At 37.2% G+C, this 14,042-nt stretch overlaps 1 protein-coding gene across 8 annotated transcripts in view; it reads left to right on the plus strand.

Moving 5' to 3' along the window:
• KHDRBS3 (KH RNA binding domain containing, signal transduction associated 3) overlaps positions 1-14,042 on the plus strand; it is a 205,970-nt gene that overhangs the window by 162,538 nt on the left and 29,390 nt on the right. For all 8 annotated transcript variants that reach the window (XR_010916904.1, XM_067531684.1, XM_067531676.1 and 5 more), the window contains one exon: positions 6,117-6,199. Coding sequence is in view for 7 of the 8 variants with exons in the window: in XM_067531684.1 (XP_067387785.1) it covers positions 6,117-6,199 (83 nt within the window). In the remaining variant the exon portion in view is untranslated. The remainder of the gene's footprint in view (positions 1-6,116; positions 6,200-14,042) is intronic.

The following is a 14,042-nucleotide window of genomic DNA, read 5'->3' on the forward strand; positions in this document are numbered from 1 at the left end:
ATATGACTTATAATTGATTACAAGATTGTGAAATCGGCCCTGTTAAAGCACAAGGTTATATACATTATTGGTCTGAACTTTATTCTGTTTGCACATTATAAATGTGATTGTCATGATAACTTGTACCTAAGTTACCATTAAGTTTTTGTTCTGTGATCAGTTCCTCTTTATCTGTTAAGAAAAAGTCTAATATAGAATTCTCCTATGTTGGCTGCAACATTTTTTGAGTTAGGAAATTGCTTTCTATGATGATTGGAAATTCCAGGGATGTTTTAGCACTTGCAGCATGAGACCTCCAGCGTATGCCACTCAAATTGAAATCCCACATTATCATAAGTTTTTATTCCCTACACATTGTAGATAGGTTCATAAGGAAGCAATCATCCTGTCCCTAATGTGATTTGACAGTTGATAACAGACACCAACTAGTATCCCATCTTGGGCTTTATTTGTTAGGACATTGATCCATAAACATTCTAGATCACTTTCTTCTGAGTTATCAGTGGCTCAGAAACAAGTAATGCCGTTTTTGATCTAGAGATCCATTCCCCCTCCTCTTTTTTTCCCCACTCAGTCCTTCCTCCATAACACTGGACTTTGAAGCAGAGCCCAGAACCAATTTGAATTTTGAAGTTGGAACCATAGAAGCTATGATAGAAGCGGATGAATCCAATAAGTCTATCATAACCATTGATTTTAACATTCCACTTCTGTGAATCATCCCACCAGGTTTCAGTAATGCCGACTAGATCAACTTTATGGTAATAAATGAGCACTTCCAATTCCTCATGTTTCTTGCCCAGGCTTCTAGCATTAACTTATAGGCAAATCAAGAATTTCTTCTCTTTGTGTCTTTTGGTTCCTTGTTCTCAACATCTCAAATTAGAGTGGCTAACGATCAGGTGGTGATGGCCCATTATGCATTCCACTTGAGGGAGAGGATGGCTTTCTTTGTCCAAGATTTGCCACGTGTTAAAAGAAGATTGTCTAATGCCATTTTGACAGAAGGACAGAATGTGGCAAATCATTCCTTTAGTGCACTGTTTGATGCTTCATACTCTTCTGCCAGATCATTGGTGTCTGCAGTTACTTTGAGAAGGCATGCTTGGCTCCATTCTTCTTCTCTGGCTGCAGACATTAGGATTAAAGTTGAAGGTCTCCCCTTTGAAGGGAATTATCTTTTCTACAGTAGGATTGTGAATTGTTTAAAGGACTCTAGAGATACTGCTTGGTCTCTGTTTTTATTCCTCTGTCAGAAGACCTTCAACTTTTTTCAGTATCAGCAGAAATATTACCCTCAGTCATCTGATTTTCTCCACAAATCAGATGTCAGCAACAGCACCAACAGCCTCCATCTTCATACTTGACCAAGCATAAAAAGAGGTCTTTCAGATGTAGACCTAAGATGAAACAATATGCTCCTTTTTCATCTTCCTTAACACCAGGTCTCAGATTTGATGTGAGGATCAACAGTCATGGTCCTATCAGCAAGGATCTATCCCTTCTTTTATTTGGGGACAGGCTAGCCCAGTTCGTTGGCAAATGGAGACTGATTACCTTGAACATACGTATACTAAAATCATAGAGAGAGGCTATGCCATTTAGTTTGAATGACTGCCCCATCCTTTCCTTTTCAGGGAACCTTCTCACAAGATTATTCTATATATGGTAGTTCCCAAGCTGTTCCAGATAGGAGATGTCAAAGAGGTACCCAAACATATGTGGGATCAGGCTTCCATTTAAGATACTTCCTGGTATAGAAGAAAGATGGTGGTGGTTTCTATCTAATTTTAGAATTAAGAAACTTAACAGATCTGTCTGGAAATTCTAGTTATGTATGTTAAACCTGGCCTGCATAATTCCTTCATTTACAATTATGGATTGATTTGCCACTCTCTGTTTAAAGAATGCTTATTTTGATATCTCTGTCAGACACAGTTATTGAAAATACCTGCATTTCATGGGCTCCATTTCCAATACAAAATGCTCCTGCTTGGCTTGTCCACAGCACCAAGAATCTTTTCAAAGTGCCTTTCTGTGATCATAGTATATCTGAGAAAACAGAGTATTTTTGTTTACCCATATTTGGATGATAGGTGCAACATCTGAGGATGTGTTACATCACATCACATTTATTATCTTCCTCTTTTCACATTTGGGTCTGCTTTTCAATGTCATCAAATCAAATCTCTGTCCAATTCAGAGAATTCTTTTTATAGGTTCTATACTAGACTCAGTAGCAGGGAAGCAGTTCTTCCAGAGAAGCAGTTCTTCCAGAGATCCAGATATGGATTTGATGGCAGCTACCACTTAAGTAACTGTTTGCTTCTCTCAAAACGAGACTGATGCAGCACTGGATGTTTTGAGACTACAAACCCAATGTAGATAGCAAAAACAACGAGAGTTCTGTGGCACTTTAAAGACTAATAAATTTAATTTTAGTAGGCATAAGCTTTTGTGAGGCTCAGCTCACTTCGTCAGATGCAGAGGTAGAAATGAGAAACATAGGATCATCATGTGTGTGTGTGTGTATATATATATATATATATATATATATATATAAGGTTGTAACTGGAGTTCTTCAAAATGACTGCATATTCACACTTCCCTACTGTCTCCCCCTCTTTTTTTCAGAGTCCTATTATAGTCACTCTGAGTTAGCAGTGGAAGGAACTGAGCCGTTAGAGGGCTCAGTGCCACCTTATGTCACCTTGCTCTTGGAACATTTGGAAATGCCAAGGGGAAGAGGTGGTGCACATGCTCTTTAATGCACACTGCTTGGAGGAGGTTCGCCTATTAGGTGCCATCAAGTGGCTCAATATCCATAAGTGTGAATATGCAGAGTCCTCTCAAAGAACTCCAGGTTATAGGGAAGTAACTTTCGTTTACCATTCTTTGCGTTCTACAAAGTGAACATGTCAAAACGGAATAGTCCAGTATCTGTTTGGAGACTAGCTGGTTCAATAAAATCCAAACCTACTAAATAATATACCAACTTTTTGGAACGAAGATTATATTTTGAAAACAAGCTATCCAAATACTAAATATAGTAACACATAGAGCCGCCAACCAGGAAGGGACATGAAATTTGTAGTGTTGGCCATGCCAGTTTCACCTATTAAGGTGGTTGTGCTAGAAATGTATGGAACCAAGCCTCCCCCTGTACACTAAGTTGAACCTGCTGTACTTATCCAGCATTCTTCCTCCCTTGTAGTGGAGTCAATTTCCTAGCACTCTTTCCTAGTTAGAGCACATTCTGGCATTGTTCCTTTAAGAAGATTTAGCTATACTGACTCTCAGGCAAACTCCCCTTTTCTTTTCTTTGTCTTGTGACTAACGTTAAAATTCTGTCACAGATATTTTTAGTAAAAGTCAGGGACAGGTCATGGGCAATAAAAAAAAATTAATGGAAGCCTACAACCTGTCCCTGAGTTTTACTAAAAATACCCTAGAGGAGGGGGGACAGACAGAGCTGAGGACTTGCACTTGCTCCAGTCCCGCTGCTGCTCCTGTGGCAGGGGTTGACTGCTGCTGCTCCTGCCTCCGGGGGGCTGACTCAACTCTGGATGCTGGGCAGGCGGACCTGGGGCTGGCTGCTGGGCGGCTGCTGGGCGGGCGGGCCCAGAGCCCGGGACTGACAGCTGTTCCAGCCTTGCCCAAGAAGTCATGGAATCTGTGACCTCCATAACCAAATTATATCCTTACTTCTGACCCTTCTCTTCCCCCACTCTCCTCATGATCAACTGTTCAGCAAACTCCAAATGCAGCCAGTATGGGTTATCTGAGTTGTCTTCCAAAATTCCTTAGGACTCTCTGTCGGTGGAAGCAACCAGACAAAACAATGAAGGAAGTTCATTTCGATACTGTATCCCCAACCTTTGTGATCATCACAGATGTATCCAGTTTGGGTTTGAGAGCCTATCTCAGGAGCTGATAGTTCAAAGTTGGTGGAATCTGGGGAAGGAGATCAAACACCATATAAGTTTTGTGGAACAAAGCTATTGCGTTGCTTCAAATCTTTTCTGGCATTGAATAAGGACTATGTTGTTAATATAATAGTTAATATTACATTAATAAATAATGAGGTGCTGGTTCACAGTAATGCCAAAAAGCAATGGCTGTGTGGGATTGGTGTCTGGCTCATCGAATGCAACTCAGGAGAAGCTGACAGACAGAGAATACGGCAATAGACTTTCAGTTGCTGTCTGCAGGAACAGTGTGAGTGTTCCTTGAAACAGATAGTGATGGATAGACTATCACAAATACATTCTTGCTAAACTAGAGCAAGGGATTCTTTTATGCCTTTCCAACGATTCCACTGGTAATAAAAAGATACAAGACATCCCCCAAATCATACTGATTGCACTAGTAAGGGCTAGACAGTATTGGTACATGAATTTCCTACATTTCTGAGTGTCACCACTTCTTCATTGATCATCAGACTTGCTTTTTCATGAAGACTATTTTCTCTATTTTACCAGTCTTGAGTCACTTCACCTCCATTGTTTTTGATCATAAGACATTGACTACTTTGATGTGGAAGTAGAGGAAGTTCTGCTACATTCTGGAATGCCATCTATGATGAATTTTTAATCTCAGAAGATATTTTCTCAATAGAATCAAATGATGTCTCCAGGAACCATGCCCATATAATTGATTTTGGAGTATTTATTGTATGTACTTGGTTTTTCAGCCTCTTCTTGTATTCTGTCAAGGTGCACCTATGTATAATCTTAGGGTATCATCTCTCAGTGGATGTTTCTATTGTTTTCAATCATCAAAAGATTCCTGAAAGGGTTTGGTATTTTCCCACCAGAGTTGAGAATCTATTCCATCATGGAACTTTAGCCTTGTGCTGACAGAGTTGTACACTTGGAGAACTTATGAAAGTGCTCTTTATTCTACTTGTCACTAGAAGCACCATTTTTAATTACAGTTACACCTGCAAGAGAGAGAGTTGTCCTGTATCTTCATCCCAAACTTATTCCAAATGTGATGGCTTGATTTCATCTGAATCGGATCATTAGTCTCCCAAGTGTCTTCTCAAGGCTTCCTTCTGACCTGTGGGAACTCGACTTAGATACCTCAGATGGCAAGAGAGGGTTTTGAGTTATTTGGGTAACATTAGGGTCTTTAGGAAGTCAACAATTTTGTAACCTCTGGGAAGCAGTGCGAAGGGAATACCATTTCCAGTTAGCAACTGTTTAACTGGATTATGCTTTGCACTGAGTCATGTTGTAAATTAACTAAGTGGTCAGTTCTTTACAGTTCTAGATTTCACTGTACCAGGCATAAGCCAATATGATGGGCATACTTCTGTATTCTTTTCCTTGTACACATCTGGAGGGGTCCTGCCTGGACTTCTGTGTACACATTCATACAACACTGCTCTCTCAACTTGGTATCTAGATCTGATGCTGTTTTTGGGAGGGCAGTTCTGAATTTCTTGTTTAATTAGATCTGTGCTCACCTTCATGGGGTTGTGCCATTAACTAAACTCCCACAAGTGGGACTATGCAGAGGCTACTTAAAAGAAGTATAAACAGTTACTTAAATTAGTAACTGTGGTTCTTAAGGGTGGTGTCTCTGCATAATTGCACTGCCTGTCAGCCTCTCTCTTCATCAGGATTCTTGAGTTTAGTGGAAAGAACTGAAGCAGTTGTATTTGCATAGCCTTTTTATAACCTTGGGTCCCAAGTTTGTTGCCACAAAAGGTCCCGAACTGACACTGCTTTCTTGAAGGTCTGTGGCTCCAGACACCCACAGGTGTGAATATGCAGAGGCAGCACCCTTGAAGAGCCACAGTTACTTTGTGGTAAGTAGCCACTATAAATTCAACATGCTAAAGTCTCTTAAAAGTGCAAAATAGTTTGCCACCAAGAGCTCAAACTTAAATGCAAAGTAAATACAGAAATTCTAGATTTATGGTGCCTCTTAGGTAGAATTGGTGTGTATTAAGTAAATTAAGATTCTGTAGTTCCATGGTTTACATCTTGTTGCATGATTTTAGATTTCACTGGATAGTCTTGTTTATATTTAAAATTATTAAACATGTCCTTCAGGTTCTGGAGTGTGTTCTTTAAATTTTAACATTACTTTTATATTATATTTTTCAGGACTATGATGATGGATATGGCACTGCTTATGATGAGCAGGGTTACGACTCCTATGATAATAACTACAGTACCCAGGCACAAAGGTAAGGATGAAGCCCTACTGTACCTATAGCAGAAAACTCCTACAATCAAGTACTAATTTAACTTTCAGTACCAATGAATTCCTTTTATATCTAATGTTAAACAGAAGTTTATTAGCAACAATCAGCAGTTTTATGTACTTATCTGCTATCAGATATGTACAAAAACCAAATTGCCACTAAAAGGGGTTGAAAGGAGCCAAATAAACAAGGAGAAGAGGTATTGAAAAATGGTAGATTTCACAAGACATTATTCATCAGCTTGGTTGACAATGGCATTATAAGCTGCTTGAAATGCATATACTTGAAAGGAAAGAAAATTTCCTTCACTTTTTAGCTTGTTGGAACTTGACTTTGAAGGATAACATGTATAACTTGTTCAGTACAAATAGATTTTAATAAAATAATGTCAAATATTCTTTAGCTTTTATTTAGGATATTTTTTATTTGGTTGAGCTCTTTGTGCTGATCATGGTTTATGTGCAGATACTCTGGGTTTTATGCTCTTGCATTTGTTATGCATGGTTATTGGACTTCAAAAGGTTTCTCTTACCTTTTTTTTGATGAGTTAAGATGTTCTTTACAGTATTTCTAAGGATTGGGAGTACTGCTTAAATTGACGACATATCTTACCCACTAGTAAACAAATTAAAGACAATTTTTACTTAAATGTATTTTAGCAGTGCAGCAAAATCTGAAAAAAAACTGATTTCACAATACAGTTGAAGAGGAAAAAAAACCTCCTCAGCTGGCAACTGAGGTAATATTTTGCCACTGTGTTTGTCAGGACTGATTTAAGTCTTTGTGAAGGAAAAAAGCTCTCAAAACCAGCCAAACTGCTCAAAGTGAAAAATTGTTAGAAAGTTTAAATTGCACTATTTTCACTGAGATTTTGTTTTTAATGAAGTTTTTGACAACCGAGAAAATAATAGTCTTTATTCATGGTGTCTCCCTCCTGCAAGGGTTTTGTAAGATTCTAAAAACTGATGTGCACACCAGAGACATTAAGAACTCTGGAGGATATGTCTACATCTCATACAACCTTTAGAAAATAGCTGCAGTTAACATGATTTTTTTTTTTAGTAGAGATACTTCTCAAAAAAAAGTCTTCAAACTTTTAATATTGGAAGTTCTGTTTTGCTTTGCTGATTTTAGTGTTAGTAATAGGTTTTATTCGCTGTTGCAAGCTTTGCTTTGAGATCACACAATGAAGATACTGGACTGGACTAAAACGTAAAAAAATTTGATTATTTGAATGTTTTTTCCTGTTTATCAGGATTTAAACAAGACCTGTTGTGAGTTTTTTTTTTTATCTTTTACTAATATTGGTGGTCCTCTGAATGACAATTAGCAAAAATCAATTTTCCAAGAAAATGAAACACAACATGTAATTCATATGTAAAGTACTGATTACTAACCATAAATTTATTCTTGAGTCTGACCAGGATAGAACTACTTCATAAGGTAGTGCTTTATGTTGCCTCTGGGGTATAGTTTCAGTTATGTTCACTAGACTCCAAATTTGGTAACCTTTTAAAAATAATGACTTATTCTCTTGCTTATTGTGCTATTTTTTTTTACAAACAATAGGGATAATTTACGGTGAAAAAGGTATGAATTGGCTCACTCAGGCAATGTCTACACTGACGGCGGCAAAGTCACCGCCTTCAGATTGACTTATCTGGATCGACTCAGTGGTCAGTGAAGAGCCACTCAGTCAATCCAGAAGTCGACGCTATTAATCCACCCCCGCAAGTGGTGCAGTGCAGTGAAGACAGCATGCAGAAGAGAAGCACAGCAGTCGACGGGAGTAACGCAAGTTTTCTGCATAGTTTGTGTAACTCCCGTCGACCGCCGAATTGCCGGGGTAAGTGCAGACCAAGCCTCAGAATATTGCTCACACAATCCACGCACATATTTTCTTGCATTGAGATTTCAGCACTGCATTAGCAGGCTAAAATAAATAGCTGAAACTAAACCACTTGAGCTACACAGAACAACATTGCTATCTGATGATCAAAGAGTAGCACATACTCTAATATGTCATTTGTAACTACTGAGAGATGTTTGTAACACTGAAAATATCTAAATGTCTTCACTGTTATACAAATTATGTGAAATGAGAATCACTAGGCTATGATATCTTTAAATCATTTGATACTTTTCCCACATTATAAGGCAAAAACAAACTTGATGTTTTTGAATGGTCTGCATGTTTAGAATGGGTCACTCTATGATTAGCATATAAGAGCAAGGCTTACTTGTTTTAAATACCCCTAAAATATTGTTATAGCAAATATTATGTTAACAGGTCTCTTTAAACATTTAGGGATATATTTTCCTTTGTATAATACAGTGGGTATTTGGCATGCTTAAAAAGTTCATACTGATTTTAGACATATTGCAGATTTCAGCGGAATTCTGTATATTTAAAATGGAGAATGCCACTAGAACTGGAAATATCTCTAGAACCAGGCTAAAGTTTTGAAATGTATGCCACCGTATGTGTGCTGCTGCTACTCAGGGGAAATCACAGAGGCTCCTGATTCCTGATTTGTAAAATATTTTTAGAGTATTTGTTGTACATCTCAGAATAGTGGTATTTTTGGTATTCTAAGTTGAGCCAAATACTGTTTTACACAAGAAAACTAACGTTAAGTGTTAAAGAGAATTTTCCTGCAGTGTTATGAATAGCTCACTATTTAAGAATGTTTTTAATGTGAAGCACAGAGTACATTTGTTGTAGTTTGTTCTCTATTTTGGGGCATCCAGTGCAACCAGATAGCGCTGTTCTCTAGCACTGCGCACCATTTGATACTTCCACATCCTCCTCACTATTACCCCAAGATATTTGTAGCTGATAGGGGTTGGAGAGAATGATAAGACATCGTGGTCTAAATATCATGGGTGAGTATCTGTTTGAGTCTTCACTTGCTTTCATGAAAAACTGTTCTTCCTCTCTATACAACCTAACCTCCACTTCTTCTTCAGCCACCAATCTTGTTATATAGTAGCCACCCTCTGTGACGTTCCCCTAGTGCAATCGGGACTGGTGAACTGCTCTGTCACCCCAATCCTCCACTTCTGGAGCCTGTCTTGCTCTGCTCTGCTGTGAGAACCCCACTCTTGGGCTGTTCATACACAGCCTCCAGCAAGTAAGTTGTTCCTGAGTGAGTGAGTGCTTCTAGCCAGCCACTCTTTGGATTATGCAGCAAAATGACCCTAGTCCCAGATGCCACTCTAGGAACTTCCGTCTTACAGTGTTCAGTGATGCCCACTGAACAGTGCAAGCTCACATAAGTTTGTTGATTTACCAAAGAAATTGTTAAGGACCAGCCTTGTTATTCCCAGTGGAGTCTCCCACACACTTCAAACCAAATACACTGTTTTAGATAAAACCAAATAAATTTATTAACTACAGAAAGATTTAAGTGATTATAAGTCAAAGGGTATCAAGTCAGATTTGTTCAAGAGAAAACAAAAACAAAACACAGTCTAAACTAAGCTTAACACTTTCAGCAACCTTACAAACTGGTGATTCTTACCACAGGTTGGCTGGTTTCCCTTCAGGCTCTCCCCTTTGGTCAGCACTTCAGTTGCTTGGTGATGTTTGTAGATGGAGGTGGAAGAAAGAATGCATGGCAAATGTCTCCCCTTTTTGAAATGTTCCTTCTCCAGTCTGGGGTTGCCCTCGCCTCAGGGTCAGGTGACAAACAATGCCCTTGTATGGTTTCATCCATGTCCTGAGTCAGAGCATTACCTCCCCATCATTCCAAGCTGCCCCAGGGAAGGGGATGACTCACTCGAGATGATCCCCTGTTGATGCCCAGGCCAGTCCTTTGTTTCTGGAATGCTGAGCTGGGTTTGTTCTATACACACCTTAATGAGGTGTGAACTGCCCCTCTGATCTTAGAGAGTTTTGCCTGGATATGTTTCAATCCATCAGGACACATCTTTGGGAATGTTACATAGTGAAGCTTCATAACCATACACATGACATTGCAACAAACCTATTACTATAACAATAATGCTCAGTACCTCATGAGCATTCCAAAAACATCTTTTGACATACTTTGCATTAAACAATACACAATGACACTATTAGGGTGAACATGGAGGTGTAGGGTGTCACACCCTACCACTAGGAGATTTAAAGTGATGTCCATTTTATGTTTTATTAATGTTATTTTGTTTGGTATTCAGATGTCATTATTGAGAACCACTTTTGTATGACTCCTGATACCCGTCAATCTTGTGCTTTATTTAAAAACTTTTCACTGTAATACCAGAGAGGAGGAGACTAAATCTGAGACTTCTCTTCAGTTCTTACATGTGGTAGCATCCCAGCAAGCAAGTAAAATACCTGTAAGGAGTGTTTCCATTTTGGATACTAAAATGTTGCATCGTCTACAAGTGATTTGTTCATGGAGTAAATCCACAAATAATTGAGAGCATTTTGGTGGACTTTAAAAGGAACTATCTTTGGCAATTATAGTAATCTTCAAATAGATAACTCTGAGGTATATTGGATATAGCCAGCCAGCTCCACTGACTTCTGTGGGGGAGATTTGACTAAATTCCCATGAAATTCTTCACCTTTAGGGGATAATATTAGATGGAAAGTAAGCGTATACAAATTAGTAAAGCTAATTGAACAAACAATGCTAAAGCAATCCAGTCATGATAAGAAAGATAAATTGAGTTTAAGAAACATTGTTACTTATATTTTGAAAATTAGAGAATAGTAAACATTTGTGAAATTGTCAAACAGCAAGCTCTACCTAAAAAAAACAGAGTAAAATGGAAACTGTCAAAAGCTATGAACACTTATGGTAGATTTTCAATGCCAAGCTAAGGAAAGCAAGAAGACTAAAATTAATGTTGCCATATGCCATGCAATGTAGCTATTCTGCACACAGCTTTTGCATTATGCATTCAGTAATTTCTTCATGAAAGCTGCACTATGTAGATACATAATAATTTAACATATACTGTTGTATATAGCACAAATTATCTCTTTAAATATAAATTGAACTGCAAAAATTAAATATTACTAAAACAATAACTCCCATATTACTGTGTTCATTAATGCTTGGCACACAAGTGCCTTTTTTTTTTTTTTTTTTTTTTTAAAACAGCTTCACTTGTGTATGTGAGAGAGATATTAATGGAACAAAGTTGAATTACAAATAATAGTTCTGAAAACTGTACATCAGGCAGTAATCTTTTACCTGGATTTATGGTCACAAGAAGTTGCTGTTTTAATGGCTTAATGTTAATATTAGAGCTTTTTATCAGGAAAATCCACAGATGAGAATATAATAGAGAAAAACAGATAATTTTAGTGGGGAGTTTATTTTAAATCTGTAGATCAGAATTTAAACATGCTCACTCTGATGACAAATAGATGACTTAAAATATTAAGTCTCTAAAAATTACATAAGAAATTAGGCCAATGGCCTTCATACTTTGAAGGCTTCATACATGATCTACACAAATGTTTGTGAACACTATAATAGGGCAAAGGCAAACTACTGCTAATAAAACAATTGCCACTGTCACTTCACGATTTAATGTTCTCTAGAATACATAAGATTTATCACTGAGGAATTGTAGAATAATAGTAGTATATGGAAACAAAGTCCACTAGGGAGATGTACTACATCATTCGGATTTAGCGCTGCCATCTGCTTAATAGCATTGAGATGACTACAGAGGTACTTATGATCAACCATTCATAGCAGTGACAGATGCTGCAGAGAGTTAACATGCCAGAGAACGAGGTTTGTTACTAAAATTCAGATTATGTGACAAGATTGCTGAGAAAGGGGCTATGTTTGTTACCTGTCCAATAGCGCTAAAGGTTTACTATCTACTTTTAAGTTTACTGTCAGGAGAGAAAGATTAATGCTTGTAAACAAAACAAAATACTTTTTTTTTTTTCTCCAGATTTCAAAGCACTTCTTAAAAAATTACAGAAACATTTCAGTTTGCTCCATGTCTCTCAGAAACTTCAAAAATGTATTTGTGGAATTATTTGTTGATATATGAGATATGGATACAGTGATTTCTTCCTCTTAAAAGGTTCTTCTTGGCCACTATATCCATAATATTCCAACCTGTGGTGGAAATTTGTCAAGAGTAGATTTAGTAATTTAAGATGTGAAAGCCACAGTGAGAATAAACTAGTTTGCATAAAAAAACTACATGCCATATGTCTTTTTGAACTATGCAAGTGCATGCAGGCACTTAAACATTTAGAAAATACAACTAAAAATGTATTCAACAAGAAGAAATGTTAATTTAATTTTCAATTTCAAATCCTTGTATTTTTTTTCTTAAAAGGACACAACATTGCCAGGCATGATATTTTACTAGTTTTACAAATTTTGTAGGTCCTACATTTCCAGTAACTGCTAATTTCTTCAAATCAGTCCTTCAAACCACAAGGACATTTTAAAGAAAGAATGTATCAAAATTTGTGTTCCACCATTGTATGCTATGATGGTAGATACTACACTGATAGTAGTTACTGCTGTGTCTATACAGCATTACATTTTGGAGAATGAACTGAACTTCATGGTTTGTTTGGTTTTTTTTAGATTTAGCAACTTTAAGAATCAGTTTCAAAAATTAAAAAAAGTAACATCTTCAAAACAATTTAAATTAAAAAAAATTCTGGGCCTCGTCACTGGACAGTCTCTCTTTGAACAAAAGCTGTTTATAGACAAAGTAGTGTAATAGTAATAATGGCTATGCCAATTAGGAAAGTTATATGTGATGGTAGTATTTTACTCACTTGGTATTTGATTGTACTTCAAATATATTCTCAGCCTCCGAATGACTCTAAGGAGAAAAATTAAATCAAGTAGTTGTTCATACAAGACACCTTTTCTGACTCATGCAATCGCATCATTGCTGAGGATGCAAAAACCATACTTAGGCTAAATGTTGAAATAAATAGAGGAGGGTCAGCCCCAAATGTAATTCTTGGTGCATTGTAGTTCTTTCAATGTTCTGCATTATTTTATTTTTGCCCATTGACACAGTACACTATAGACTTATCTGGGTATTTGGCTTAAAAACATATTTCATACTTTTCCTATTTCCCATATAACAATAATTGCTACTATTTTAAATTATCCAAAAAAGTTGATAATCAGCTTGTATTAACTGGAAATGGTTTGCAACAGTCAGAACCATCCAGTCAAGCTACTCTGAACTTCCAGTTTGGAATCTAGAGATCTCTTTAAGTATTCTTATGTTTGTTCTGTACATCTAGCTTATTCTACAGTATTTTATCTGTTGGAAACTGAACGTTGAATTGCATAATGGAGCTGTATTTCACCCATGCCAAAGGTATGAAAAAGAGATTCTTTCACTATGCACACGTCTCTCAACCCAGTTAAGGACTGAGTATTATTATATTATCTATTTTTGCACAGTGCTGTAGATGTGTGTAGTGCTTTACCAAAAAAAAAAAAAAAGTTAAAGGCTGATTCCCTGACCTGAAGCATTCACAGTCTAAGTAGAGGCAATAAGAAATAGGAGGAGACAAAGACACAGGGAGGTGTGTGAGAGAGAGAAGGTGAGATAGAGGACAATTGGATTCTTCAATCCCATATAGTACAAAGAGTGCTAAGTACTTTAGAAAAACATACTGGATCTCTCTCAAAAGTGAATTTGACAAAGGAGAATATATAACAAAAGCAGAAGATATAGAAGTGATGTTTAGAACAGATCTTGATTTTTCTAGCTATCTAATTAGTTAAAGCTGCCATGGGGCCAGTAGCATGAGTAGCTTAGATCAGAGTTTCTCAATGACTGGTCCGTGGACTGACACTGG

This window comes from Emydura macquarii, unplaced genomic scaffold, assembly GCF_026122565.2.
Source record: "Emydura macquarii macquarii isolate MOO-44397 ecotype Brisbane River unplaced genomic scaffold, CSIRO-AGI_Emac_v2 contig_369, whole genome shotgun sequence".
Taxonomy (NCBI): domain Eukaryota; kingdom Metazoa; phylum Chordata; order Testudines; family Chelidae; genus Emydura; species Emydura macquarii.